The sequence below is a fragment of the Phalacrocorax carbo genome, chromosome 34, assembly GCF_963921805.1.
Source record: "Phalacrocorax carbo chromosome 34, bPhaCar2.1, whole genome shotgun sequence".
Taxonomy (NCBI): domain Eukaryota; kingdom Metazoa; phylum Chordata; class Aves; order Suliformes; family Phalacrocoracidae; genus Phalacrocorax; species Phalacrocorax carbo.
Genome location: NC_087546.1, coordinates 226,912 through 254,879, shown reverse-complemented (window position 1 = coordinate 254,879; position 27,968 = coordinate 226,912). Strand labels below are relative to the sequence as shown.

Below are 27,968 nucleotides of genomic sequence, written 5' to 3'. Positions count from 1 at the left end.
CATGAGAGGAAGAGGGGGGTCTTCTGGGACCCCTGGGGAGGAAGAGGGGGGTCTCCTGGGACCCCATGAGAGGAAGAGGGGGGCACCCGGATGCCAGGGTCCCCTGGCGAGGAAGAGGGGGTCACCCGGACACCTGGGGTACCCTGGGGAGGAAGATGGGGGTCACCCGGACCACCTGGGACCCCTGGGGAGGAAGATGGGGGTCACCTGGACACCTGGGACCCCTGGGGAGGAAGAGGGGGGGCACCCGGACACCTGGGACCCCTGGGGAGGAAGAAGGGGCGCACCCGGACACCTGGGACCCCTTGGGAGGAAGAGGGGGTCACCCGGACACCTGGGACCCCTCGGGAGGAAGAGGGGGGTCTTCTGGGACCCCTGGGGAGAAAGAGGGGGGCACCCGCACACCTGGGACCCCTGGGGAGGAAGAGGGGGGCACCCGGATGCTCGGGGTCCCCTGGGGAGGAAGAGGGGGATCACCTGGACACCAGGGTCCCCTAACGCCCCCCCCCCGCTTTCTCCGCAGCCACCGGGATGTTCTTCGGGTCGGCCCCCAGCCCCATGGGGGGGATGTCCCCCCGCCATGACACCCTGGAACCAGGGTGCCACCCCCGCCTACGGCGCCTGGTCCCCCAGCGTGGGTGCGTGGGGGGGGCGGTACTGGGATAGACTGGGGGGGGGGGGTTGGGGGGGGTTAGAGGGGGGTTGGGGGGGGCTTGGGGTAGAATGGGGATGGCTGGGATGCCGGGGGGGCTGTTGGGGGGGGCTGTGGGGCAGACTGGGGGTCACTGGGGTCTACTGGGGGGCTGTTGAGGAGGCTTGGGGTGTTTGGGGGGGGGGCTCTGAGGGGGGGCCAGAGGGTTTTGGGGGGGCGCTGTTAAGAGCGACTGGGAGGCTGCTGGGGGGGCACTGGGCCAGACTGGGGCTCCCTGGGGGCAGAGTTGGGGTCCCTGGGGTAGACTGGGGGCACTGGGGTCTACTGGGGGGCTGTTGAGGAGGCTTGGGTGTTTGGGGGGGGGCTCTGAGGGGGGCCAGAGGGTTTGGGGGGGGCTGTTAAGAGCGACTGGAGGCTGCTGGGGGGGCACTGGGCCAGACTGGGGCTCTCTGGGGCAGAGTTGGGGTCCCTGGGGTAGATTGGGGGACACTGGGTAGATTTGGGGGGCCATGGGACAGACTGGGGGGGGGGTGTTGGGGGGGCTGGGTGTTGGGGGGGGGGCTTGTTAAGAGCGACTGGGATGGACTGGGAGGCTGCTGGGGGGGCTGCTGGGGCAGAGTTGGGGGTCTCTGTGGTAGACTGGGGGGCAAACTGGGGAGCACTGGGGCAGATCTGGGGGGGCCATGGGACAGACTGGGGGGGCCTGGGTGTTTGGGGGGGGGGGGGGGCTGTTGAGGCAGACTGGGGCAGACCAGGAGGCTGTTGGGGGGGCTCTGGGACACAATGGGGGGTCCCTGTGGTAGGCTGGAGGGGCAAATTGGGGGTCCCTGGGGCAGATTTGGGGGTTCCTGGGGCAAATTGGGGGTCCCTGGGGCAGATTTGGGGGTCCCTGAATTAGCCTTGGGATCCCGGGGGGGGGCACATGGGGGGGGGAGGGAGTCCTTGGGGTAGATTCAGTGTCGTTCGGGCACTTTGGGGGGGCTGTTGGGATCCCTGGGACATTCGGGGGTCCCTAGAGCAGGTTTGGGGGGGGCTGACGGGGGGGGTCCTGATCGCCCCCCCCACCCCGTTATTGCCCCCCCCCCAGGCAGCGGCATGACCCCGGGGGGCGCCGGCTTCTCCCCCAGCGCCGCCTCCGACGCCCAGCGGCTTCAGCCCCGGCTACTCCCCAGCCTGGTCCCCCACCCCCGGCTCCCCCGGCTCCCCGGGACCCTCCAGCCCCTACATCCCCTCCCCCGGTGAGTACAACCCCCCACAACACCCCCAAACCACCCCCCGGCCCCCCAAACCACCCCCAAACCACCCCCCCGGCCCTCCAAACCACCCCCAAACCACCCCCCGGCCCTCCAAACCACCCCCAAACCACCCCCCGGCCCTCCAAACCACCCCCAAACCACCCCCCCGGCCCTCCAAACCACCCCCAAACCACCCCCCGGCCCTCCAAACCACCCCCAAACCACCCCCCGGCCCTCCAAACCACCCCCAAACCACCCCCCGGCCCTCCAAACCACCCCCAAACCACACCCCGGCCCTCCAAAACCACCCCCCAAACCACCCCTCGGCCCCTCCAAACCACCCCCAAACCACCCCCCGGCCCTCCAAACCACCCAAACCCCCACCCCCCCCGGCCCTCCAAAGCACCCCCAAACCACCCCCCGGCCCTCCAAACCACCCCCAAACCACCCCTCGGCCCTCCAAACCACCCCCAGGCCCTCCAAAACACCCCCAAACCACCCCTCGGCCCCCCAAACCACCCCCAAACCACCCCTCGGCCCTCCAAACCACCCCCAAACCACCCCTCGGCCCTCCAAACCACCCCTTGGCCCTCCAAACCACCCCCCAAACCACCCCCCGGCCCTCCAAACCACCCCCCGGCCCTCCAAACCACCCCCAAACCAGCCGCCGGCCCTCCCAACCACCCCCAGGCCCTCCAAACCACCCCCAAACCACCCCCCGGCCCTCCAAAACACCCCCAAACCACCCCCCGGCCCTCCAAAACACCCTATAACGCTCTACAAGACCTCCAAACACCCCTACAATGACCACGCACCACCCCAGTACCACGTTACCACCCCCCAGCACGCTACAACCCCCCAGCACCATGCTACAACCCCCCCACATCACCCCACAGCACCTTACAACACCCAACGACCCCCAAACCCCCTACAAAATTCCACAACACCCCAACAACACACTACACCGCCTCAACACACCCCCAATCCCCGCAAGCCCCTGCAAAACCCCACAACAGCCCCAAACACCCCCACAGCACCTCCACAACACCCTACAATGCCCTCGCAACACCCCAACACCTGCAACACCCCGCAGCACCCCCACAACACCCACCGAACACCTCCAAACAGCCCAAACACCCCCAGCAACACCTGAAACGCTCCAACAACAGCCCCCAACACCCCACGGCGCCCCGCAGAACACCCTGCAGCACCCCAGTGGCACCCTACACACCCCCCACAACGCACTACACCCCGTAACACCCTGCGGAGCCCCCTAACACCCTACACAACCCCCCCCAACACCCCCCCCAGTAACCCCCAACATTTCACACACCCCCCACAACACCCATCTGGGGCCCCCCCCATCGTCACCCTCTTGCGTCCCGTCTGCAGGTGGTGCCATGTCACCCAGCTACAGCCCGACATCACCCGCCTACGAGCCGCGCTCACCTGGGGGCTACACCCCACAGAGCCCGAGCTACAGCCCGACCTCGCCCAGCTACAGCCCGACCTCTCCCAGCTACAGCCCGACGTCACCCAACTACAGCCCGACCTCGCCCAGCTACAGCCCGACGTCACCCAGCTACAGCCCGACCTCGCCCAGTTACAGCCCGACGTCACCCAGCTACAGCCCCAACCTCGCCGAGCTACAGCCCCACTTCCCCCAGCTACAGCCCCACTTCCCCCAGTTACAGCCCGACCTCGCCCAGCTACAGCCCGACCTCGCCCAGCTACAGCCCGACATCACCCAGCTACAGCCCAACTTCTCCCAGTTACAGCCCGACTTCCCCAGCTACAGCCCAACGTCACCCAGTTACAGCCCCACCTCTCCCAGCTACAGCCCCACCTCTCCCAGCTACAGCCCCACCAGCCCCAACTACAGCCCCACCAGCCCCAACTACACCCCGACTTCCCCCAGCTACAGCCCCGACTTCCCCCAGCTACAGCCCCACCAGTCCCAACTACACCCCGACCTCCCCCAACTACAGCCCCACCTCCCCCAGTTACAGCCCCACTTCCCCCAGCTACAGCCCCACCTCTCCCAGTTACTCCCCCTCCAGCCCCCGCTACACCCCCCAGTCGCCCACCTACACCCCCAGCAGCCCAGCTACAGCCCCAGCAGCCCCAGCTACAGCCCCACCTCCCCCAAGTACACCCCGACCAGCCCCAGCTACAGCCCCAGCTCCCCCGAGTACACCCCGACCAGCCCCAAGTACAGCCCCACCTCCCCAAATACAGCCCCACCAGCCCCAAGTACAGCCCCACCAGCCCCACCTACAGCCCCACCACCCCCAAGTACAGCCCCACGTCGCCCACCTACAGCCCCACCTCGCCCGTCTACACCCCACCAGCCCCAAGTACAGCCCCACCTCCCCCACCTACAGCCCCACCAGCCCCAAGTACAGCCCCACGTCGCCCACCTACAGCCCCACCAGCCCCAAGGGATCCACCTACAGCCCCACATCCCCCGGCTACAGCCCGACGTCGCCCACCTACAGCCTCACCAGCCCGGCCATCAGCCCCGACGACAGCGACGAGGACAACTGAGCCGGGAGGGGGGTGGGACCCCCCCAGAAACCCCCCCAGAAACCCCCCCCAGGCTGTGGGGGTGACCCTCAAGTGCGGTGTCACCTCCTCAGGTTGGGGCGGAGGCGGCTGACCCCCAAGTTGGGGGGGTTGACACCCAAATTGGGGGGCGGGGGGAGTGGTGACAAATAGGGTGACACTTAAATTGGGGGAGTGACCCCTAAATTGGGGTGTGGGGGTGGGGAGGTTGACCCTGAAGTTTGGGGGTGACCCCCCAAGTCGGGGTGGGGCAGGCAGGGGAGGACTCCCCTGTGCCGGGTGTTGGGGGCCCGTCACCCCCCCCAACCTCCCCCCCGTGGGTGACGGTGGCTCCAGGGAAGGTGTAATTTATGGGTGTTGTTAGTTAATGGGGGGGGGGGGAGGGGGACAAAGGGGGGGGTTAAATTGTGGTGGGGGGTTCAGGGCACCCTCTGGTGGTGGGTTTGGGGGTTCGGGGAGGGGTGGCTTTGCCCCTCCCCTGCTTTGTTTTGGGGTTTTCCTCTATTTTGGGGGTGGGGGGAGGGGAACTTGCTGCGATCTCATTTTGGGGGAAATAAAAGTTTTACTGATTTTCAGCTCCGGGTTTTTGTGGGGGGGGGTGGGGGGTGGGGAGTCCGGGAGCCCCTCCCGCCCCATAGAGAGCCCCGGCGTCCGGGACCCCTCCCCTCCCCAATAGGGGACCCCGGCGTCCGGGACCCTCCCCCTCCCCCCCAATGAGGGACCCCGGCGTCCGGGAGCCCCTCTCCCCCCCAATGAGGGACCCCGGCGTCCGGGACCCTCCCCCCTCCCCCCCAATGAGGGACCCCGGCGTCCGGGAGCCCCTCTCCCCCCCCAATGAGGGACCCCGGCGTCCGGGAGCCCCCGTCCCCTGCCCCCCATAGGGGACCCCGGCGTCCGGGACCCCCCTCCCCCCCATGGGGGACCCCGGCGTCCAGGAACCCCCTACTTCCCCCCTTAGGTTCCCCCCCGAGGGGGGGGGGGGGCCGGGCCCTTCCCGAGCCCTAGGGCCTGCCTCGGGGGTAGGGGGCGACACCCATGGGTGCTGGGGGGGGGGGGGGGTGTGTGTGTGTGCCAAAAGGGGGGGGCAGAGGCTGCGCCCCCCGCCGCTGGCAGCGGTGGGATTCGAACCCACGTCCCCGCAGGGACTGGAGCCTAAATCCAGCGCCTTGGACCCGCTCGGCCACGCTACCGGGGGGCGGGGGGGAGCCGCGCGCGCCTGGGAGCCCTGGGGGCGCCGGGCCGGACACGGTGGGGGGGACACGAAGGGGGGGGGAGCCGAGGGGGGGGGGGACCCCAAAGGGGGGGGGAGCCGAGGTGGGGGGACACGAAGGGGGGGGACCCAAATGGGGGGGGAGCCGAGGTGGGGGGGGAGCCGAGGGGGGGGGGGACCCAAATGGGGGGGGAGCCGAGGTGGGGGGGAGCCGAGGGGGGGGGGGACCCAAAGGGGGGGGGGAGCCGAGGTGGGGGGGACCCAAAGGGGGGGGGGACCCAAATGGGGGGGAGCCGAGGGGGGGGGGGGACCCAAAGGGGGGGGAGCGAAGGGGGGGGACCCAAAGGGGGGGGGGGACCCAAATGGGGGGGAGCCGAGGGGGGGGGGACCCAAAGGGGGGGGGAGCCGAGGTGGGGGGGACCCAAAGGGGGGGGGACCCAAATGGGGGGGGAGCCGAGGGGGGGGGGACCCAAAGGGGGGGGGAGCGAAGGGGGGGGGGACCCAAAGGGGGGGGGGGACCCAAATGGGGGGGAGCCGAGGGGGGGGGGGGACCCAAAGGGGGGGGGGAGCCGAGGTGGGGGGGGAGACGAAGAGGGGGGGACCCAAATGGGGGGGGGAGCCGAGGTGGGGGGGGACACGACGGGTGGGGGGACCCAAATGGGGGGGGGAGCCGAGGTGGGGGGGGACACGACGGGGGGGGGGACCCAAATGGGGGGGGGAGCCGAGGTTGGGGGGGGACCCAAAGGGGGGGACCCAAAGAGGGGGGGGCAAAAGGGGGGCCATCCAAGGATGCTCCCCCAATATCATCCCAGTGTCCCCCCAGTGTCATCCCAGTGTTCCCAGTTTCCCCAACATGATTCCAGTGTCCCCGTGTCCCCTCAATGTCCCCAGTGTCCTCCAGTGTCCCCCAGTGTCATCCCAGTGTCCCCTCAATGTCCCCAGTGTCCCCCAGTGTCATCCCAGTGTCCCCCCAGTGTCCCCCAGTGTCATCCCAGTGTCCCCCAATATCATCCCAGTGTCCCCCCAGTGTCCCCCCAGTGTTCCCCAGTGTCCCCCAATACCATCCCAGTGCCCCCCAGTGTCCCCTCAATGTCCCCAGTGTCCCCCCAGTATCATCCCAGTGCCATCGCAGTGTCCCCCAGTGTCATCCCAGTGTCCCCCCAGTGTCCCCCAGTGTCATCCCAGTGTCCCCCAATATCATCCCAGTGTCCCCCAGTGCCCCCCAGTGCCCCTCAATGTCCCCAGTGTCCCCCAGTGTCCCCTCAATGTCCCCAGTGCCCCCCCAGTGCCCCCCAGTGTCCCCCCATGTCCGCCCCCCCCACCCCGGGCTCCCGCCAGCCGTGGGCGTGGCCAGGAGTGACCCCGCCCCCCGCCCGCGCGGTGCACGCCGGGAGGGGGCGGGGCCGGGCGGTGTCATGGCGGCGCCCATGGTGGAAGGTGCGGGGGGGGGCGGGGAAGGGGGGGAGGGGCCGCTCCTTCCCCCCCTCCCCCTCCGTGCTGACCTCGCCCCTCCCCCCACAGCCCCCCAGGGGGCCCCTCCCCCCCCCGGGACCACCCACGACGCGGAGCCCCCCCCGGAGGAGCCGGAGGCCTTGGAGTGAGCGGGGGGGGGGGGGGGGGGGGAGGGGGAGGGGATGGGGGGGGGAGGGGGAGGGGTCTCGGACACCTGAGTCCCTTTGGGGGGGGGAGGGGATGGGGCGGTGGGGGAGGGGTCTCGGGACACCTGAGTCCCTTGGGGGGGGAGGGGGATGGGGGGGTTGGGGGAGGGGTCCCGGGCACCTGAGGCCATTTGGGGGGGGGGAGGGGGGATGGGGGGTGGTGGGGAGGGGTCCCGGGCACCTGAGGCCATTTGGGGGGGGGAGGGGATGGGGGGTTGGGGGAGGGGTCCCGGGCACCTGAGTCCCTTTGGGGGGGGGAGGGGATGGGGGGTTGGGGGAGGGGTCCCGACACCTGAGTCCCTTTGGGGGGGGGGGAGGGGATGGGGCGGTGGGGGAGGGGTCCCGGACACCTGAGTCCCTTTGGGGGGGGGAGGGGATGGGGGGTTGGGGGAGGGGTCCCGGACACCTGAGTCCCTTTGGGGGGGGGGGGGGAATGGGGGTTGGGGGAGGGGTCTCGGACACCTGAGTCCCTTTGGGGGGGGGGGGGGGAATGGGGGTTGGGGGAGGGGTCTCGGACACCTGAGTCCCTTGTGGGGGGAGGGGATGGGGGGTTGGGGGAGGGGTCCCGGGCACCTGAGGCCATTTGGGGGGGGTGGGGGAGGGGATGGGGCGGTGGGGGAGGGGTCTCGGACACCTGAGTCCCTTGGGGGGGGGAGGGGATGGGGTGTTGGGGGAGGGGTCCCGGACACCTGAGGCCATTTGGGGGGGGTGGGGGAGGGGATGGGGGGGGTGGGGAGGGGTCCCGGGCACCTGAGGCCATTTGGGGGGGGGAGGGGATGGGGTGTTGGGGGAGGGGTCCCGGACACCTGAGGCCATTTGGGGGGGGTGGGGGAGGGGATGGGGGGTTGGGGGAGGGGTCCCGGGCACCTGAGGCCATTTGGGGGGGGGAGGGGATGGGGGGTTGGGGGAGGGGTCTCGGACACCTGAGTCCCTTTGGGGGGGGGAGGGGATGGGGGGGTGGGGGAGGGGTCCCGGACACCTGAGGCCATTTGGGGGGGGAGGGGATGGGGGGGTTGGGGGAGGGGTCCCGGGCACCTGAGGCCATTTGGGGGGGGTGGGGGAGGGGATGGGGGGTTGGGGGAGGGGTCCCGGGCACCTGAGGCCATTTGGGGGGGGAGGGGATGGGGGGGTTGGGGGAGGGGTCCCGGACACCTGAGGCCATTTGGGGGGGGGAGGGGGGTTGGGGGGGGGAATCCCTGACGCCCCTCCCCCCTCCCCCAGGTTCCCCCCCTCCGCCCTGGGCCGCCCCCCCCGGCCGGTGTGGGGGGCGCGGGAGGAATTCGCCCACCGGCCCCACAACTTCCTCCGGGGCTGCAAGTGGTGAGAGACACCCCCCGCCCCTCCCCCACCCTCGCTCCCCTCCCCCACACCCCCTCCCCCACCCTGGCTCCCCTCCCACACACCCCCTTCCCCACCCCACACCCCCCCCGAGTCCCCTTGGGGGGGGGAGGGGGGGGTCCCAGACCCCTGGGTGCCCTTGGGTGGGGGAGGTGGGGTCCCCTCTTGGGGGGTGGGGTGGGGGTGGGGGTCCTGGCCCCCCACACCCCCCCCCGACCCCTGGGCCCCCCCTCAGGGCCCCCGACGGCTCCTGCGTCCTGACGTGCAGCGACGACAACACCCTGCGCATCTTCGACCTCCCCTCCCCCCCCGCGCCCCCCCCGGGGCTGCCCCTCCCCCAGCTGGTGGGTGACGGGGGGGGCAGGGGTCGCCGTGGGGTGCTATGGGGCGGTTGGGGGGGTTGGGGGTATCATGGGGGGGATTTGGGCAGGGGGGGCTGGGGGGCACCCATGGGGCTCTGTGGAGGTGTGGGGGGGGGCTGGGGGTTGCTATGGGGCAGCCATGGGGTACTCTGGGGTCACTATTGAGTTATTGGGGGGCTCAGGGTGCTGGGGGTCGCCGTGGGGCAGCTGTGGGGCAGGCAGGGGTCGCTGCGGGGTATTGGGGGTCGCCATGGGGCAGCTGTGGGGAGGGCAGGGGTCACTGTGGGTTGCTGTGGGTTGCCGTGGGGCAGCCATGGGGCGGGCAGGGGTTGCCGTGGGGCGGGCAGGGGTTGCCATGGGGCGCTGGGGGTCACCGTGGGTCGCCGTGGGGCAACCGTGGGGCCTCCGGGCGCAGGTGCCGGCGCTGCGGGTGCCCGAGGGCGACACCATCTACGACTTCACCTGGTTCCCTCTGATGGACTCGACCCAGCCCCACACCTGCCTGTGAGGGACTGGGGGGCGCTGGGAGGGACTGGGGGGCGCTGGGAAGGGGCTGGGAGGGACTGGGGGGCAGAGGGAGGGGGCTGGGAGGGAGTGGGGGGCACTGGGAGGGGGCTGGGAGGGACTGGGGGGGGCTGGAGAGTACTGGGAGGGGGCTGGGAGGGACTGGGGGGGACTGGGAGGGGGCTGGGAGGGACTTGGGGTCACTGGGAGGGGGCTGGGAGGGCACTGGGAGGGGGCTGGGGGGCGCTGGGAGGGACTGGGGGGCACTGGGAGGGACTGGGGGTTACTGGGAGGCACTGGGAGGGGACTGGGGGGCACTGGGAGGGGACTGGGAGGGGACTGGGGGGGTGCTGAGAAGGGGCTGGGAGGGACTGGGGGGCACTGGGGGGCACTGGGAGGGGACTGGGAGGCACTGGGGGACACTGGGAGGGGACTGGGGGGCACTGGGAGGGGACCGGGGGCACTGGGAGGGGGTTACTGGGAGCACTGGGGCTTACTGGGAAGTCACTGATTCTTACTGGGAGGAACTGGGTGAGACTGGGGCTTTGCAGGGAGGTGCTGGGAGGTGCTGGAGGGTGCTGGGACAGACTGGTGGGGCTGCAGGGGCCTTACTGGGGGGTCACCGGCAGGCACTGGGACATACTGGGATGAACTGGGAGAGCCCAGGGCCTTAGAGGGGGGTCGTGGGCGGGGCCAGAGGAGTTTTGGGGGGGGGTGTCACTGGTGGTTACTGGGAGGCACCGGCGGGCCTGCGAAGGAGCACCGGGGGGGGGGCGGCGGGGTTATTGGGGGGGGTGGGGTGTTACTGGGGGGTCACTGGTTTGTACTGGTCCGTACTGGGCAGGGTGGCGGCCAGCAGCCGCGACAACCCCGTGCACCTCTGGGACGCCTTCGACGGGACCCTGCGGGGGTCCTTCCGCGCCTACAGCCACCTGGTGGGGGCGGGGGGGGCGGGGGGGGCAGGGGGGGCACGGGGGGGGGGCGGGGGGGGCGGGGGGGCACGGGGGGGTGGGGGGGGCACGGGGGAGGGGGTGCTGGGGGACCCGGAGGGGGGAAAGGGGGGGGCACGGGGGGAAACAGGGATTTGGGGGGCCTGGGGGGGGTTGGGGGGACCCGGTGGGGGGGCATGGGGGGGGGGGGGAACAGGGGTTTGGGGGGACCCAAGGGTGGGGGGGGACACGGGGAGGGCACAGGGATTTGGGGGGGCTGGGGGGGCCCGGGGGGGGAGGGAAACAGGGATTTGGGGGGGCCGGGGGGGGGTTTGGGGGTCCTGGAAGGGGGGCCTGGGGGTAACAAGGGTTTGGGGGGGCCGGGGGGGGGTTTGGGGGGACCCAGCAGTGGGGGGGTGCAGGGTGGGCACAGGGATTGGGGGGGGCTGGGAGAAGGGGGGCACCGGGGGCAGTTTGGGGGGGGGTCACAGGGATTTGGGGGGGCCCGGAGGGGGGGGACGCTGGGAGAAGGTGGGGCGCTGGGGTTTGGGGGCAGCCGCGGGGGGTGCTGGGGGTGTGGCCCCCCCGAGCCCCGCCCCCGTGACGTGGCTGGGCGTGGCAGGAGGAGCCGGTGGCCCCCCACTCGCTGGCCTTCGCCCCCGACGGCTCCCGCCTCCTGGGGGGCTGCGACGGCGCCGTCCGCGTCTTCCCCACCCAGCGGCCCGGGCGCACGGGCCAGGAGCGCCGCCTGCACCGTGAGGGGCGGGGCCTGCCGGGGCGGGGCCGGGGCGGGGCCGGGGCGGGGCCCGGGGCGGGGCCGATGTGGCCGGGGGGCGGGGACACAGAGCCTTCCCTTGAGGATCTGGGGTGAGGGGTGGGGCATGGGTGGGCATGGCCTCGGGGTGGGTGTGGTAATGGGGCGGGGCTTGGGGTGGGTGTGGTCACAGGGTGGGGCTGGGTGTGGTTCATGGGCGGGGCTTATGGGGGCAGGGAACCGGGGAGGGGGACACACGCGCATGCAAGAGCCTTCCTCTGAGGGTCTGGGGTGAGGGGCGGGGCGTGGGTGGGCGTGGCCTCGGGGGTGGGGCTTGGGTGGGTGTGGTAATGGGGCGGGGCTTGGGGTGGGTGTGGTCACGGGGTGGGGCTGGGTGTGGTTCATGGGCGGGGCTTATGGGGGCAGGGAACCGGGGAGGGGGACACACGCGCATGCAAGAGCCTTCCTCTGAGGGTCTGGGGTGAGGGGCGGGGCGTGGGTGGGCGTGGCCTCGGGGGTGGGGCTTGGGTGGGTGTGGTAATGGGGCGGGGCTTGGGGTGGGTGTGGTCACGGGGTGGGGCTGGGTGTGGTTCATGGGCGGGGCTTATGGGGGCAGGGAACCGGGGAGGGGGACACACGCGCATACAAGAGCCTTCCTCTGAGGGTCTGGGGCGAGGGGCGGGGCGTGGGTGGGCGTGGCCTCGGGGGTGGGGCTTGGGTGGGTGTGGTCACGGGGTGGGGCTGGGTGTGGTTCATGGGCAGGGCTTATGGGGGCAGGGACCCATGGAGGAGGGGGGACACAGAGAGCCTTCCCCTGAGGGGCCAATGCGATGGGCGTGGTCTAAAGGGGTGGGGCTTTGTGGGCGGGGACTTATTGGGCGGGGGCTTGGGTGGGTGGGGCTTGGGTGGGTGGGGCTTGGGTGGCAGTGGGGCTAGGGTGGGCGGGGGTTTAAGAGGGAAGGGGCTGTCTATAGTAGGCAGGAGGGCTTCATTTTGAGGGGTGGGGCCTACAATGGGCGTGGTCTGGGCGGGGCTTGTGTGGGTGGGTCTGAAAGGGGTGTGGTTTGCAAAAGATAGGCCTTGTGGGCGGGGTCTAAAAGGGGTGTGGCTGGGACAGAAGACAGACGCCTGCTTGCCTATCAGGACAGCTGGGTAGGAGGGGCGGGGCTGGGGGAATGGGTGTGGTCTGTGGGGGCGGGGTCTAGGTCCAAGGGGCGGGGCCTGATCCCTGCTCTCTCTCTCCCTGCAGAGGGGGGGCAGGGCCAGCGCGGCCTGATTGGCTGCCTGGCCTTCAGCCCCACCCAACCGTTGTTCGCCTGTGGCTCCTATGGGCGGAGCCTGGGGCTGTACGCCATGGAGGGGGGCGGGGCCTTGGCGCTCTGGCCCCGCCTCCCCGCCGCCCCCACCCACCTCTGCTTCAGCCCCGATGGGAACCGCCTCTATGCGGGGGGGCGCAAGGTGGGCGGGGCCACGGGGTGGGCGGGGCGTGTGGGTGGGGCACCTGCAGGGGGTGGGGCTGTGTGGGCTGTGGGAGGGGCTGTGGGTGTGGCCTCAGGGTGCAGGGGTGGGGCTGTAGCCAAGGAGGGCGGGGGCGGGGCCTCATGGTTGTGGCCACTGGATAGTGGGCGGGGCTTTAGTGAGGGCGGGGCTTGGTGTCTAGGGCGGGGGTGGGCTCTGGAGGCGGGGCTTGGGACGTAGGGGTGTGGCATTGGGGCGGGACTTCAGGACGGGGCGGAGTCTTATCTGGGGCGGGGCCTCACGTTCAGGGTGTGGTCTGTGATGAAGGGGCGGGGTTTTAGGGCTGAGGGCAGGGCTTGGGTGTCTGTAGGGCGGGGTGGGCTTTGGAGGCGGGGCTTGGGATGTAGGGGTGTGGCCTCGGGGGCGGGGCATGAGGGCAGGGCGGAGTCTTAGCTGGGGCGGGGCCTCACATTCAGGGTGTGGTCTGTGATCAGGGGTGGGGCTTGTAGCCAGGGCGGGGCTTGGGGGAGGGTCTGTTAGGCGTGTAGGCGGGGCTTGGGGGCTTGGGGGCGTGTCCCACGGTAGCCCCGCCCCCTCCAGGACCGCCACATCCTGTGCTGGGACCTGCGGCGCCCCGAGCACCCCCTCCTGGGGCTGGAGCGGTGGGTGGGCACCAACCAGCGTGTGACCTTTGACCTCGACCCGTGAGTGACACCCCCTCCCCCACCCCCACCCCTCCCCCGCACGCCTGGGTCCCCTTTTGGGGGGGGGGGGGTGGTTGGGGGTCCCAAACACCTGGGTCCCCTTTTGGGGGGGGTGTTGGGGGTTCCAAACACCTGGGTCCCTTTTTGGGGGGGGGGTCCTGGATCCTGGGTCTTTTTTGGGGGGGGTCCCAAATGCATGGATCCCCTTTGGGGGGGGGGAATGGGGGTCCCGGACCCTGGGTCCCTTTTTGGGGGGGTCCCGGACGCCTGGGCCCCGTGGGGGGAGGGGCCTGCTGACCCCGCCCCCCAGGACAGGGCGGTTCCTGGTGAGCGGAGACACCGAGGGGTTCGTCGCCGTCTGGGACACGCTGACCCCCCCCCCGGGGTCGGGGGACCCCCCCCTGCTGCCCCCCCACCTGCGCTTCCGCGCCCTCCGCGACTGCATCAACGGCACCAGGTAGGGCCCGGCCGCCTGCGGCCCCCCAAACCCCTGGGGGCCCCCCCAAACCCCTGGGCTGTCCCCCAAACCCCTGGGGTGTCCCCCAAATCCTTGCAGCCCCCCCAAATCCCTGGGGGTCCCCCCAAACCCCTGGGACCCCTGAAATCCCTGGGTGTCCCCCCAAATCCGTGGGGCCCCTCCAAACCCCTGGGACCCCTGAAATCCCTGCAGCCCCCCCAAACCCCTGGGGTGTCCCCCAAACCCCTGGGGCCCCCAAAATCCCTGGGGTCCCCCCCAAATCCCTGCAGCCCCCCAAACCCCTGGGGTCCCCCCCAAACCCCTGGGCCCCCCAAAATCCCTGGGGTCCCCCCCAAATCCCTGCAGCCCCCCAAACCCCTGGGGTCCCCCCCGAAATCCCTGGGGTCCCCCCGAAATCCCTGGGGTCCCCCCCAAATTCCTGCAGCCCCCAAAATCCCTGGGGTCCCCCCCAAACCCCTGCAGCCCCCCAATCCCTGGAGTCCCCCCCAAACCCCTGGGGTCCCCCCAAACCCCTGGGGCCCCCGAAATCCCTGGGGTCCCCCCCAAACCCCTGCAGCCCCCCCAAACCCCTGCAGCCCCCAAAATCCCTGGGGTCCCCCCCAAACCCCTGCAGCCCCCCAAACCCCTGGGGTCCCCCCCAAACCCCTGGGCCCCCCGAAATCCCTGGGGTCCCCCCGAAATCCCTGGGGTCCCCCCCAAACCCCTGCAGCCCCCCCAAATCCCTGGGTTTCCCCCAATCCCTGGGGGTCCCCCCACAAGTCCCTGGGGGTCCCGCCACAAATCCCTGTGGCCCCCCCCATCCCTGGGTGCCCCCCCCCGACGCCTGGGTGCCCCGGGGTGCCGTGGGGCGGGGGTGACCCCGACGCCTGTGACCCCCAGCCTACACCCCGAGCTCCCGCTGTTGGCCACCGCCTCGGGGCAGCGGCTGTTCCCGGCGCCGTGGGGCAGCGACGAGGAGGGGGCGGACGAGGACGGGCCCCCCCCGGGGGGCGACAATCGCCTGCAGCTGTGGTGGTGGGGACCCGACCCCCCCGGGGACGACGGCTGGGGCACCCCCGGGGACACCGGGACCGCGGATGACGACTGTCACCCTCCCGGGGACGCCGACTGTCACCCCCCTGGGGACGCCGACTGTCACCCCCCTATGGATGCTGACTGTCACCCCTCTACGGACGCCGACTGTCACCCCCGTGAGGACACCGACTGTCGCCTCTCTGGGGACAACGGCTGGGACACCCCTGGGGACACCAGGACAGTGTATGACAGCTGTCACCCGCCCAGGGACACCGACTGTGACGTCCCCGAGGACACCGGCATCAACCACCCCGCCTACGCCGACTGTGACGCCCCTGGGGACGCCGGTTGTGACCCCCTGCGGGGCTACTGACTGTCACCCCTCTGGGGACACCGGGACCATGGGTGCCGATTGTCACACACCCCCCCTCCCCGGGGACCCCAGGACCATGTATGACAACTGTCACCCCCCTGGGGACACCGACACCCCACCGGCTGTGACCTACACCCCACGGGGACGCCCGGGACTGGTGTGATATGGTGGCCTTCGGGGGGGTGTTTTGGGGGGGGGGGAGGGTGTCACATCCGGCGGTTGGGGGTTGTTTTGTTGGGTACAGAGGAGTTTTGGGGTGTCACGTGTGGGTGTAGTTGAGGGTTCAGGGGGTTGTTGGGGTGTCTGTGGGGTGGGGGGGGTGTCCCCGTCCTCCCCCTGGTTGTACTAAAGACTTTCCAGCTGTCACCGTCTGTCTCCGGCCTGTACCATCGCGGATGGGGGTGCGGAGCTGGGCTGCACCCCCGCTACACCCCCACTTACACCCTCACACCCCCTCCTACACCCCCACAACCCCCCTTTCACACCTTCATACACCCCTACCCCCCCCACTCCCACATACACCCCCCACACACCTCCACCTACAGCCCCACTACACCCCCAACATACCCCCACACACCCCTAGACCACACCCCCCCATAGACCCCACCCCGCCGTGTGCGGCGTCGCCCCTTTAAGAGCACCCCCACCCCCCCAAGGGGCGGGGCTGTTTCTCGCAGCTTCACCTGTCACCATGGCAACGGGAGGTGATGTCACCGCCTGGGGGGGGGTACGGAAAGGCGGGGGCGGGGCCGCCCCACGTGTGTGGCACTATTGGCCACGCCTTATACGCATGGCCACGCCCCCAGGTGGCCACGCCCCCTCGTTTCAGTGTCCTCCCCTTGCGTCAGTCTGCCTAAACCCCGCCCGCTACGCCCCGCCCCTATGCTAGCCACGCCCCATCTCCATTCGACCCGCCGTAAGCCCCGCCCACCCGCCACGCCCCCACCCTCCCCGCCACGCCCCTCCCACCAAGCCCCGCCTCCCCACACCCCGCCCAGGCTCCGCCTCCACCCTCCCCGCCCCTCCCACCCCACCCAAGCCACGCCCCTCTCCCCCCTTAGTGACCACGCCCTCCCGGGGGCCCCGCCCCCTCGGGCCCCGCCCCCTCGAGGCTCCGCCCCCCGCCGCGCCGGTGCCGCCGCAGCCGGTGGCGATCGCAGCCGGGGCCGGTGGGGGGGGGTCGGCGGGGCCGGGGGAGGGGGAGGAGGAGGAGGAGGAGGAGGAGGAGGAGGGGGCGGGGGGCGATGGCGGGGCGGGGGGCGGCGCTGCTCGTGCTGCTGGGGGCGGGGGCGGCCGGGCTGAGCCTGGAGCCGGTGGTCTGGCACACCGGGAACCGGCGGTGAGCGGGGGGGGGCGGGGGGGGCTGAGGGGAAAGGGCGGGAACTGGGGGGGGGGGGTCTGAGGGGATGGGGGGGGCGGGGGGGGCTGAGGGGAAAGGGCGGGAACTGGGGGGGGGGTCTGAGGGGATGGGGGGGGGAACCGGGGGGGGCTGAGGGGAAAGGGCGGGAACTGGGGGGGGGGTCTGAGGGGATGGGGGGGGGAACCGGGGGGGGCTGAGGGGAAAGGGCGGGAACTGGGGGGGGGGTCTGGGGATGAGGGGGGGTCTGAGGGGATGGGGGGGGGAACCGGGGGGGGCTGAGGGGAAAAGGCGGGAACTCGGTGGGGGGCTCTGAGGGGATTTGGGGGGGCTGAGGGGATGGGGGGGTGGGGGGGGAACCGGGGGTATTCGGGGGGTCTGAGGGGGTTTGGGGGGGGCTGAGGGGGGAAAAGGCGGGAACTGGGGGGGGCTGAGGGGATTTGGGGGGGTCTGAGGGGATGGGGGGATTTGGGGGGGTCTAAGGGGATGGGGGGGCAGTGGGACGGGGGGGTGGGGGGGAACCGGGGAGACTGAGGGGGGAATAGGCGGGAACTCGGGGGTCTCTGAGGGGCTGGGGGGGTCGGGGGGTGTGAGGGGATTTGGGGGGGGTCCGGGAAAAAGGCGGGAACTGGGGGGGGGTCAGAGGAGATCGGGGGGCTGGGGGGGTCAGAGGGAGTGAGGGAATTTGGGGGGGCCTGGGGGTTCGGGGGGCTCTGAGGGCATTGGGGGAGTTGGTGGGGCCGGGGGAGTGGTGAGATTTGGGGGGGCTGGGGGGATCCGGGGGGATTGGGGGGGTTCTGAGGGGATGGGGGGGAGGGGATTGGGGGGGGAGGGGAAAAAGGCAGGAACCGGGGGGGGTCGGAGGAGATTGGGGGGGGGGCTGAGGGGGTGCGGGGGGGCTGTGTTACACCGGGGGTGGTGTGTGACATCGTGTGGGTGACACTGTGTGGGTGACACCGGGGGCGGTGTTTGGGTGTGACATCGTGTGGGTGACACTGTGTGGGTGACACCGGGGGGGGTGTTTGGGGTGTGACATCGTGTGGGTGACACTGTGTGGGTGACACCGGGGGGGGTGTTTGGGGTGTGACATCGTGTGGGTGACACTGTGTGGGTGACACCGGGGGGCTGTTTGGGGTGTGACATCGTGTGGGTGACACTGTGTGGGTGACACCGGGGGGGGTGTTTGGGGTGTGACATCGTGTGGGTGACACTGTGTGGGTGACACCGGGGGGGGGGGGTGTTTGGGGTGTGACATCGTGTGGGTGACACTGTGTGGGTGACACCGGGGGGGGTGTTTGGGGTGTGACATCGTGTGGGTGACACTGTGTGGGTGACACCGGGGGGGGGGGTGTTTGGGGTGTGACATCGTGTGGGTGACACTGTGTGGGTGACACCGGGGGGGGGGGTGTTTGGGTGTGACATCGTGTGGGTGACACTGCGGGGGGGTGTTTGACACTCTGTGTGTGTGACACCGGGTGTGACCCTGTGAACGTGTGTGCAAGAGAGACACCGATACTGCGTTTGTGCGGGTGACACCGGGTGTGTCACACTGTGGGTGTGGGTGACACCGTGTCCAACACCCGCGTGTGACGCCGTGAGTGTGGGTGTGACACAACACTGTAACCACGCGTGTGCGACGCCGATACCGTGAGCGTGCGGGTGACGCCGTGGCCGCGTGTCGCCGCGTGCGGTTGTGTGCGACGGGACGTGCGACGTGTGTGCGAGACGTGCGGGCTGTGACACACCCGGGGGGCAAGTGTGCGACACGGGGGGGGTGCGGGGGTGTGTGTGTGTGTATGTGAGGGGGTGTGTGTGGCTGTATGTGTGCGACTGTGTCGGGGAGGGCCGGGGGTGTGTGTGTGTGTAACCCCTGGAGCTGGGTGTCAGGCTGTGGTTGGGGTGTCTCTGTGTGTCTCTGTGGGTGTTGTTTGGGCCCTTCTGCTCTGTGGGGGGGTGTGTGACACTGCGGGTGTGACTGTGCGTGACACGTTGTGCGGGTGTGACTCTGTGTGTGTGACGCTGCGGGTGTGACTGTGCGTGACACGTTGTGCGGGTGTGACTGTGTGTGTGTGTGACTGTGCGTGACACGTGCGGGTGTGACTGTGTGTGTGACACGTTGTGCGGGTGTGACTCTGTGTGTGTGACGCTGCGGGTGTGACTGCGTGACACGTTGTGCAGGTGTGACACATTGTGCGGGTGTGACTGTGCGTGTGACACGTTGTGCGGGTGTGACTCTGTGTGTGTGTGACACGTTGTGCGGGTGTGACTGTGTGTGTGTGTGACGCTGCGGGTGTGACTGTGCGTGACACGTTGTGTGGGTGTGACTGTGTGTGTGTGAGACGCTGCGGGTGTGACTGTACGTGACGCGTTGTGCGGGTGTGACACATTGTGCGGGTGTAAATGTGTGTAAGAGACACCGCGTAAGTGGGTGTGACGTGGTGGGGGTGCGGGTGACACTGTTCGCGGGGCGGGTGACACGGGGGGGGGGGTGACACGGGGGTGGGGGGTGATGCCATGGGGGTGTGACACGTCGACGGGTGTAGGGACACCGGTGTCACAACAGCCCCTTGGGTACCCCCGGCCGCCTGGGCCCCCTTTTACCAGGGAAAGGGGGGGGGCAAAGGGGGGGGAGGGTTGGGCAGCAGCTCCTGTCGCCATGGCAACGCTGGCGCTGCTGCCTCCCCTCCCCCACCCCGCACGCCTGGGTCCCCCCGGGGGGGGAGGGGGCGCCTGTAGGGGGCACCCAGGCGTCCGGGTGTTGCCCCCACCCCCCAATTCAGGCTGTTCCTGAGTGGGGGGGTCCCATAACCCCCTCCCCAGGGCACCCAGGTGTGCGGGTGTTGCCCCCACCCCCCAATTCAGGCTGTTCCTGACTGGGGGGGGTCCCATAACCCCCTCCCCAGGGCACCCAGGCGTGCGGGTGTTGCCCCCACCCCCAATTCAGGCTGTTCCTGAGTGGGGGGGTCCCATAACCCCCTCCCCAGGGCACCCAGGCGTGCGGGTGTTGCCCCCACCCCCCAATTCAGGCTGTTCCTGACTGGGGGGGGTCCCATAACCCCCTCCCCAGGGCACCCAGGTGTGCGGGTGTTGCCCCCACCCCCCAATTCAGGCTGTTCCTGAGTGGGGGGGTCCCATAACCCCCTCCCCAGGGCACCCAGGTGTGCGGGTGTTGCCCCCACCCCCCAATTCAGGCTGTTCCTGAGTGGGGGGGTCCCATTACCCCCTCCCCAGGGCACCCAGGTGTGCGGGTGTTGCCCCCACCCCCCAATTCAGGCTGTTCCTGAGTGGGGGGGTCCCATAACCCCCTCCCCAGGGCACCCAGGTGTGCGGGTGTTGCCCCCACCCCCCAATTCAGGCTGTTCCTGACTGGGGGGGGGTCCCATAACCCCCTCCCCAGGGCACCCAGGCGTGCGGGTGTTGCCCCCACCCCCGATTTTTGGCCGTTCCTGATTGGGGGGGGTGTTCCCAACCCCCCCTGCCCCCCTCTAACCCCCCCCCTTCTCTCCCCGGCAGGTTCCTGGCGGCGGGGGGTTACGTCCTGTACCCCCAGATCGGCGACCGCCTGGACCTGGTGTGCCCGGGGGCGGGGGGCGCCGGGGGGGGTTACGAGTACTACAAGCTGTACCTGGTGGGGGGGGCGCAGGCGCGGCGCTGCCAGGTGCCCCCCGCCCCCACCCTGCTGCTCACCTGCGACCGCCCCCACCGCGACGTCCGCTTCACCATCAAGTTCCAGGAGTTCAGCCCCAACCTCTGGGGCCACGAGTTCCGGCGCCTCCACGACTATTACATCATCAGTGAGTCGCCCGTGAGGTCATGGCGGGGCGGGTGACGTCATCGGGGAGGCACCTTTGGGGGAGGGGGCGGGGGGGTGGGGGGAGGGGACGGCGGTACGACGGTGTTTGGGGGCGCGCTGACGCTCTGGTGACCTCATCAGGGACGCCCTGTGATGTCATCGGGGTGGTGACGTCATCAGCAGCGGTGGTGATGTCATGGGTGGGGGGGGGCGTGGTGACCGGGGAGCCACCAGAGGGGGAGGGGTGGCGGGAGGGTGACAGCACGGGGAGGTGACGGGGAGCGTTGGCACTGTTGTTATGTCATCGGGGACTCCCTGTGATGTCATCGAGGTGCCGATGTCATCTGGGGTGGGGGTGCGTGGAGGCGTGACGTCACAAGGGAGGTGCTGGAAGGGAGGGGTGGTGGCGCGGGGGGAGGCGGGGGTGGGCAAGGGGCGTCGGCACCGTGATTGCATCATCTGGGAGTCGCTCGTGATGTCATGGGGCGGGGGGAGTGATGTCATTAGGGTGATGTCATGGGGCGGTAGGAAGGCGTTTGCAGAGGTGTTAGCATCATCATTACATCATCAGGGAGGCCCCCGTGACGTCATAGGAGGCCCTGGAGGGGAGTGATAGCGCCAGGGTGACATCACAGGAGGGGGTGCGGCAGGGCTGTGGCATCATCAGCGAGGCCCCTGTGATGTCATTGGGGCGCTGACATCATCAGGGTGACGCTGCAAGAAGGCGCGGGGCGGGGGGGGGAAATCAGGGAGGGGCCGTGATGTCACCGCTCTGCGACGGAGGGAGGGGTCCATCGGGCCGGGAGGTCACACGCCCCTCCCCCGGGGGCGATGCGTTGAGGGCGGGGCGGTGACCTCATCGATGACATCACTCTCCCGGCAGCGACCTCGGACGGGACCCCCGAGGGGCTGGAGAACCGCCAGGGCGGGGCCTGCCTCACCCGCGCCATGAGGGTCACCCTGCGCGTGGGCCAGCGTGAGCGGGGGGGGGCTTCCGGGGGGAGGGGCTTCCGGGGGGAGGGGCTTCCGGGGGAGGGGCTTCCGGGGGAGGGGCTTCCGGGGGTGGGGCTTCCGGGGAGGGGCTTCCGGGGGTGGGGCTTCCGGGGGGAGGAGCTTCCCAGGGCAAGGGGCTTCCGGGGGTGGGGCTTCCGGGGAGGGGCTTCCGGGGGAGGGGCTTCCGGGGGGAGGAGCTTCCCAGGGCAAGGGGCTTCCGGGGGTGGGGCTTCCAGGGGAGGGGCTTCCCGGTAGTTCGGGGTCCCCTCACTCACCCGTCCCCTCCTCTCCCCCCCCCCCCCCCAGGACCCGGCTCGGCGCCAGAGCAGGAGGGGGCAGGTATGGGGGGGGGGGGGAGGGGGAGGAATGGGGGGAGGAAGTGGGGGGAGGGGGTCTCCCAGGTCCCCTACTGGGGGAGAGGGCGGGCATGGGGGGAGGGGCAGGGGGTCCCCTGGTCACCTGGGTCACTTGAAAAGTCATGGGGGGGAGGGGTCGTGGGGGGGAGGGCTCATGAGGGGGTGGGGTCATGGGGGGAGGGGGCGGGGGTCTCCTGGAGATCTGGGTCCCCTTTGGGGTTGGGGGGGGGAGGGGGTGTCAGCCTTCCCCTGACACGTCGCCTCCCCCCCCCCAGGCCCAGCCAATCAGACGAGCCCCCCGCCGGGGCCAGGCCCTCCCCCCCCGCGGGGGCGGGCGGTGGCGGGGGGCGCGGGGGGAGGGGCGGCGGCGCTGCTGGCGCTGGCGGGGGCGGGGGGGGCCCTGTGGTGGCGTCGGCGGCCCCGGCGAACCCCCAAAACCCCCCGGGGGCTGCCCCGCCCCCGCCCCGCCCCCGCCTGCCCCCTCCGTGACCTGCCCCCCCCCGCCGCCCCCCCCGCCTACTACAAGGTATGAGGGTGGGGAGGGGGAGGGGGAGGCTCCGCCCTCTTGGGCCCACCCCCAAAACCCTTCCCCCTGATGGGGCAACTCCCAAAAATGGGGGAATTCTCCCCAAAAGGATGCCCCACCCCCACCCCCCCCCAGGCCTCCAGGCCAGGCGGGAGGGGGGTTAATCCCGGATGCTGGTGGGGCGGGGCCTAGCCCAGGGGGTGGGGCCTAGCCCGGGGGCGGGGCCTACTCCAGGCCTGTGGTCTATCCTGTGGGTAAGGCCTAACCTGAAGGGGCGTGGCCTAGCCCGAGGGGCGTGGCCTATCCTGAGAGGTGTGGCCTCATCCAATGTGGGCGTGGTTAATCCCTGGGGCAGTGGCTTGAGCCGGGGCAGAGCTTCCCCAGCCTTGAGGTGTCACCCCCGGGGAGTGGGCGGGGCTCTGCAGACCCACCTTCCCCTTTATTGGCTGTGGGGAAGCCCCTCCCACATGGTGGAAGGCGGGGCTTCCTGAGCCACGCCTCTCCGAGGGTGGGGGGTGGGAGTGACTCAGTCACCCTCAGTGGTTCTGCAATATGGCCACTGCCTGCTGGAGGGACCCTTGGGACAGGAAGTGATGTCACGCTGTGGGCGGGACTTCATGCTATGGAGGGCGACGGTGAGGCGGGACTTCTTGTCAGAGGGCAGGAAGAGGCGGGGTGCTGCTGGCCAGGAGAGGCGGGACTTCCTGTTTGCAGGGGAAACCCTGGAGAGGCGGGACTTCCTGTTTGGCGCCTGGAGAGGCGGGACTTCCTGAGTGGGCTGGAAGCAATGCCGAGGACTTCCTGCGCAGGCCGGGGAAGAGGCGGGACTTCCTGTTTTGGCCCAGAGCCCCTGGCTGGGACTTCCTGTGTGTGACCCCGCTGGGGGCAGGACTTCCTGTTCTGGGAGGGGCGGGGCTCGGTGGCACTTCCTGTTTAGCCGCGGTGATTAGAGAGTTCTCGTGCAGTTGGCTCCGCCCACCTGTCAATCAGCGGCGCTGGGGGCAGGGTCTGTGGGGCGGGGCCAAGGGCACCCCCCCAGTGGCTGGGAGTGGGGCGCCCCCAGATGCCTGGGCCCTTCCTGGGGGGCGGAGGGGGAGGGGACACTGACCCCCAGCCCGGGGTCACGCGTCACACCTGTCACGTGATCACGTGTCGCAGCCCGCCCCTCCCCCGGTCACACGTGTCACCCGCCCCATCGCATGTGCCACGCCCGTCACGTGCCACGCCCGTCACGTGCCACGCCCGTCACGCCCATGTGAGGCTCCAAAGCCTCATTTCCGGGTTCCCAACCCAACTTTTTGGGGTCCAAACCCGCATTTTTAAGGGCCCCAACCCTAATTTTAGGGCCCAAATCCTCATTTTTAGGGTCCAAAACCTAACATTCAGAGGCTAAAAATTGCAATTTTTGGTAACGCCACTCATTTTAGGGCCCAAAACCATCATTTTTAGGGTCTGAACTGTCATTTTAAACTCTCAAACCCCCATTTTAGGGCAGGAACCCGCAGTTACAGGTGTTGAAGCTTCAATTTTAAAGCCCTAAAAACTTCATCTTTTTAGGGTCAAAAGTCGCATTTCTAGGGCCTAAAGCCTTATTTCCAGGTCCAGACCCTCATTTTTAAGGCTCAAACCCTCAATTTTGGGTTAAAACCCTGCAGATTTAGTGTTCAAATACTCCTTTTTAAGGTCCAAACCCTCTTTATTTGAAGGCCTAAAGCCACAGTTTTGAGGGCCCAAAGCCTTATTTTTAGGGCCAAAAGTCTCATTTTAGGACCCAAACCCCACCTTTTTAGGGTCAAAATCCCCTTTTTAGGGTAGAAAGTTTAATTTTTTAGGGTCTAAATCCTCATTTTTAGGGCCAAATGCCTATTTTTAGGGTCCAAAGCTCCATTTATTGGGATCCAAGCCTCATTTTGGGGTTCAAACCCTCGTTTTTAGGGCCCAAACCTGCATTTGAGCCCCCAAAGCCACATTTTTAGGGCCCAAAGCCTAAATTTAGGGCAAAACCCCACCTTTTTCAGGTCCATATCCTCCTTTTAGGAGGCAAAGTTTCATTTTTTAGGGCCCAAACCCTCATTTTAGGGTCAAACCCCACATTTTTAGAGTTCAAAGTCTCATTTTGAGGGTCTAAAGTCTGTTTTTAGGGCCAACCCCTCCCTTTTAGGGTTTAAAAGCCTAATTTTTAGGGTCAAATGCCTCTTTTTTTATGTCCAAAACCAAATTTTTGGGTCCACACCCTAATTTTCAGGGTATAAATCCTTCTTTTAGGGTACAAAAACCTGATTTTTAGTGTCTCAACCATTATTTTTAGGGCCAAAAGTCTCTTTTTAGGGTCCAAAGCTCCATGTATAGGGTCTAAAGCCTTATTTTGGGCTCCAAACCCTCATTTTTAGGGTTCAAACCCCCTTCTTATGGTTGAAACCTGCATTTAGGGGGTGTAAATGCACAGTTTTGGAGCCCAAAGCTCTATTTCTCTAGTCCAAACCCTCATTTTTGGGTCCAAAATCCCCCTTTCAAGGGTAGAAAAACCACAATTTTGGGTGTCTAAACCCACGTTTTTGGGGCCCAAGGCTCCATTTCTCAGCTCCAAACCTCATTTTTGGGTCCAAACCATCATTTTAAGGGTCCAATCCCAATTTTAGGGTAGAAACACACAGTTTTGAGGTTTCAACCTGCATATTTTGGGTCCAAAGCTCCATTTATGAGTTCCAAACCCTCAGTTTTGGGTGCAAACTCTCATTTTTAGGGTCCAAACCCCCTTTTAGGGAAGAAACCTGCAATTTTGGGGTCTCAGCCCATGTTTTTGTGGGCCAAAGCTCCATTTCTCATCTCAAAACTCTCATCTTTGGGTCCAAACCCTCATTTTTAGGGTCCAATCACACTTTTTAGGGTAGAAACATGCATTTTTAGGGTCTAAAGCCACATTTTGGGGGTCCAAAGCTCCATTTCTCAGCTCCAAACCCTCATTTTTGGGTTTAATCCCCCTTTTTAAGGTAGAAACACAGGATTTTGGGGTTTAAACCTGCATTTTTAGGGTCCAAAACTTAATTTCTCACCTCCAAAACTTCATTTTGGGTCCAAACCCTCATTTTTAGAGTTTGATCCCCCTTTTTAGGGTAGAACCCCCCGCATCTTTGGGATCTAACCCCTAAATTTTAGGGTCTAACCCTGTATTTTTCGGGTCCAAAACTCAATTTCTGAGCTCCAAACCCCCATTTTTGGCTCCAAACCCTCGTTTTTCAGGTCCAATACCCCTTTTTTGGGTAGAAACCCCCCATTTTTGGGGTCTAACCTCTCAATTTTAGGGTCTAACCCCACATTTTTGAGGGTCTAAAACTCCATTTCTCGGCTCCAAACCCCCATTTTTTGTCTCCAAAACCTCATTTTTCGGGTCAAACCCCTCATTTTTTGGCTCCAAATCCTTGCTTTTAAGGCCCCTCCTCCCCTCCCCCCCCGTTGCCATGGGAACAGCCGGGCGCGCCCTGCTGTGACGTCGCGGCGGCAGTGGCCAATGGGAGCGCGGCTCGGCGGTTGTTGCTGGGGCGGGGGTGGGGGGTGGGGAGAAAGAGCGGGCGGGTCACGTGGGGCCTGGTGAAACGCCCACGTGACCCCGTGCAAAGGCCGGGGCACGAGAGGGATCGTGCAACGACTCCTCGTGCAAAAGCCTCGCGCGGGGGCGGGGCGTGGAGAGGCCCCGCCCACTTCCCCTCCCCTCCCTCCCCCACCCCGCGCGGGGGCACGTGGGGACACGGGGTTAAAAATAGCCGCCGCGCCCCTCCCCCGCCCCCCGCGCCGGGGAAGCCACGCCCACCGGCGGGGGCGGGGCCGGAGGCTGGGCGCACGTGCGGCCCGGCGCGCGGCCGCTGGGGCGGGTCTTGGGGAGAGGGGCTGCGCTCTCATTGGCTGGCGGCCGGTGGGGGCGGCTGCTATTGGCTGGCGCCGGCGCGCCCAGGCCCAGTGTCAGCTTGTACTGGTCCCAGTGCCTCCCAGTGCCCCCCATACTGCTCCCAGTGCCCCCTAGTGCCCCCCAGTGCCCCCCCATACTGCTCCCAGTGCCCCCAGTGCCTCCCCATACTGCTCCCAGTGCCTCCCAGTGCCCCCATACTGCTCCCAGTGCCCCCAGTGCCTCCCCATACTGCTCCCAGTGCCTCCCAGTGCCTCCCCATACTGCTCCCAGTGTCCCCCAGTGCCCCCCCATACTGCTCCCAGTGCCCACCAGTGCCCCCCAGTGCCTCCCCATACTGCTCCCAGTGCCTCCCCATACTGCTCCCAGCGCCCCCCAGTGCCTCCCCATACTGCTCCCAGTGCCACCCCATACTGCTCTCAGTGCCTCCCAGTGCCCCCAGTGCCACCCCATACTGCTCCCAGTGCCCCCAGTGCCCCCCAGTGCCCCCCAGTGCCTCCCCATACTGCTCCCAGTGCCCCCCAGTGCCCACCAATGCCCCCAGTGCCACCCCATACTGCTCCCAGTGCCTCCCAGTGCCACCCCATACTGCTCCCAGTGCCACCCCATACTGCTCCCAGTGCCCCCCAGTGCCCCCCCATACTGCTCCCAGTGCCCCCCAGTGCCCCCCAGTGCCCCCAGTGCCACCCCATACTGCTCCCAGTGCCTCCCAGTGCCACCCCATACTGCTCCCAGTGCCACCCCATACTGCTCCCAGTGCCCCCCAGTGCCACCCCATACTGCTCCCAGTGCAACCCCAGTGCCCACCAGTGCCTCCAGTGCCTCCCCATACTGCTCCCAGTGCCCCCCAGTGCCCCCCAGTGCCCCCAGTGCCTCCCCATACTGCTCCCAGTGCCCCCAGTGCCCCCCAGTGCCCCCAGTGCCTCCCCATACTGCTCCCAGTGTCCCCCAGTGCCACCCCATACTGCTCCCAGTGCCCCCCAGTGCAACCCCATACTGCTCCCAGTGCCCCCAGTGCCTCCCCACACTGCTCCCAGTGCCCCCCAGTGCCCCCCAGTGCAACCCCATACTGCTCCCAGTGCCCCCCAGTGCCCACCAGTGCCCCCCAGTGCAACCCCATACTGCTCCCAGTGCCCCCAGTGCCCCCCAGTGCCCCCAGTGCCTCCCCATACTGCTCCCAGTGTCCCCCAGTGCCACCCCATACTGCTCCCAGTGCCCCCAGTGCCTCCCCACACTGCTCCCAGTGCCCCCCAGTGCCCCCCAGTGCAACCCCATACTGCTCCCAGTGCCCCCCAGTGCCCACCAGTGCCCCCCAGTGCAACCCCATACTGCTCCCAGTGCCCACCAGTGCCCCCCATACTGCTCCCAGTGCCTCCCAGTGCCCCCCATACTGCTCCCAGTGCCTCCCAATGTCTGCCAGTGCCACCCCACACTGTTCCCAGTGCCTCCCAGTGCCCCCCATACTGCTCCCAGTGCCACCCCACACTGTTCCCAGTGCCTCCCAGTGCCCCCCATACTGCTCCCAGTGCCTCCCACTGCCAGCCTGTACTGGTCTCAGTGCTGTCCAAGTGCTGTCCCAGTCCCATCCCAGTCTGACCCCAGACCCGTCCCAGTCCCATACCAGTCCCTCCATGGTCCCATCCCAGTCATTCCATGTCCGACCCCAGTCCCCCTCAGTCCCACCCCAGTCCCGCTCAGTCCCACCCCAGTCCCAGCCCAGTCCCAGCCCCATCCCAGTCCCGTCCCAGTCCCAGCCCCATACAGCCCCAGTCCCACCCCATCCCAGTCCCATCGAGTCCCACCCCAGT

General features: G+C 68.4%; 3 protein-coding genes and 1 non-coding gene across 5 annotated transcripts; 3 read left to right on the top strand and 1 right to left on the bottom strand.

The window, feature by feature from the left end:
• The first annotated feature begins 433 nt into the window (after nt 1-433).
• Nucleotides 434-4,643, top strand: LOC135310368 (DNA-directed RNA polymerase II subunit RPB1-like). Of its 2 annotated transcripts, XM_064437619.1 has the most exons (4): nt 434-638; nt 1,740-1,890; nt 3,280-3,677; nt 3,740-4,643. In XM_064437619.1, exons 1-4 carry the CDS (start codon nt 581-583, stop codon nt 4,432-4,434), a joined length of 1,302 nt encoding a protein of 433 aa, XP_064293689.1. In that variant the 5' UTR covers nt 434-580; the 3' UTR covers nt 4,435-4,643. The 2 variants fall into 2 exon arrangements, with proteins under 2 accessions (XP_064293689.1, XP_064293688.1); XM_064437618.1 differs by having other exon boundaries at nt 436-638; nt 3,280-4,643.
• A 916-nt stretch (nt 4,644-5,559) lies between these two features.
• Nucleotides 5,560-5,642, bottom strand: TRNAL-UAG (transfer RNA leucine (anticodon UAG)). Its single transcript has one exon. It is a non-coding gene; the product is annotated as a tRNA-Leu (tRNA).
• Nucleotides 5,643-7,018: 1,376 nt separating this feature from the next.
• WRAP53 (WD repeat containing antisense to TP53) lies at nt 7,019-15,433 on the top strand. Its single transcript, XM_064437632.1, has 11 exons — nt 7,019-7,099; nt 7,184-7,259; nt 8,542-8,640; nt 8,894-9,002; nt 9,436-9,524; nt 10,369-10,459; nt 11,076-11,208; nt 12,457-12,665; nt 13,266-13,369; nt 13,680-13,826; nt 14,727-15,433. The coding sequence occupies exons 1-11, from the start codon at nt 7,078-7,080 to the stop codon at nt 15,232-15,234; spliced, it is 1,587 nt and encodes a 528-aa protein (XP_064293702.1). The 5' UTR covers nt 7,019-7,077; the 3' UTR covers nt 15,235-15,433.
• A 1,021-nt stretch (nt 15,434-16,454) lies between these two features.
• Nucleotides 16,455-23,217, top strand: EFNB3 (ephrin B3). The gene is made up of 5 exons (XM_064437638.1): nt 16,455-16,573; nt 20,105-20,385; nt 21,268-21,360; nt 21,684-21,716; nt 22,009-23,217. Exons 1-5 carry the CDS (start codon nt 16,479-16,481, stop codon nt 22,263-22,265), a joined length of 759 nt encoding a protein of 252 aa, XP_064293708.1. The 5' UTR covers nt 16,455-16,478; the 3' UTR covers nt 22,266-23,217.
• Nucleotides 23,218-27,968: the final 4,751 nt, after the last annotated feature.

Bases quoted from the DNA above. Each gene is read 5' to 3' on its own strand.
- LOC135310368 (XM_064437618.1), top strand. From the start codon at position 581: ATGACACCCTGGAACCAGGGTGCCACCCCCGCCTACGGCGCCTGGTCC. The intron at 639-1,739 runs GTGCGTGGGGGG...CCCCCCCCCCAG, and splicing joins CGCCTGGTCCCCCAGCGTGG to GCAGCGGCATGACCCCGGGG. The intron at 1,891-3,279 runs GTGAGTACAACC...TCCCGTCTGCAG, and splicing joins CCCCTACATCCCCTCCCCCG to GTGGTGCCATGTCACCCAGC.
- WRAP53 (XM_064437632.1), top strand. From the start codon at position 7,078: ATGGCGGCGCCCATGGTGGAAG. The intron at 9,003-9,435 runs GTGGGTGACGGG...CTCCGGGCGCAG, and splicing joins GGCTGCCCCTCCCCCAGCTG to GTGCCGGCGCTGCGGGTGCC. The intron at 13,370-13,679 runs GTGAGTGACACC...CCCGCCCCCCAG, and splicing joins GTGACCTTTGACCTCGACCC to GACAGGGCGGTTCCTGGTGA.
- EFNB3 (XM_064437638.1), top strand. From the start codon at position 16,479: ATGGCGGGGCGGGGGGCGGCGCTGCTCGTGCTGCTGGGGGCGGGGGCG. The intron at 21,361-21,683 runs GTGAGCGGGGGG...CCCCCCCCCCAG, and splicing joins CACCCTGCGCGTGGGCCAGC to GACCCGGCTCGGCGCCAGAG. The intron at 21,717-22,008 runs GTATGGGGGGGG...CCCCCCCCCCAG, and splicing joins GCCAGAGCAGGAGGGGGCAG to GCCCAGCCAATCAGACGAGC.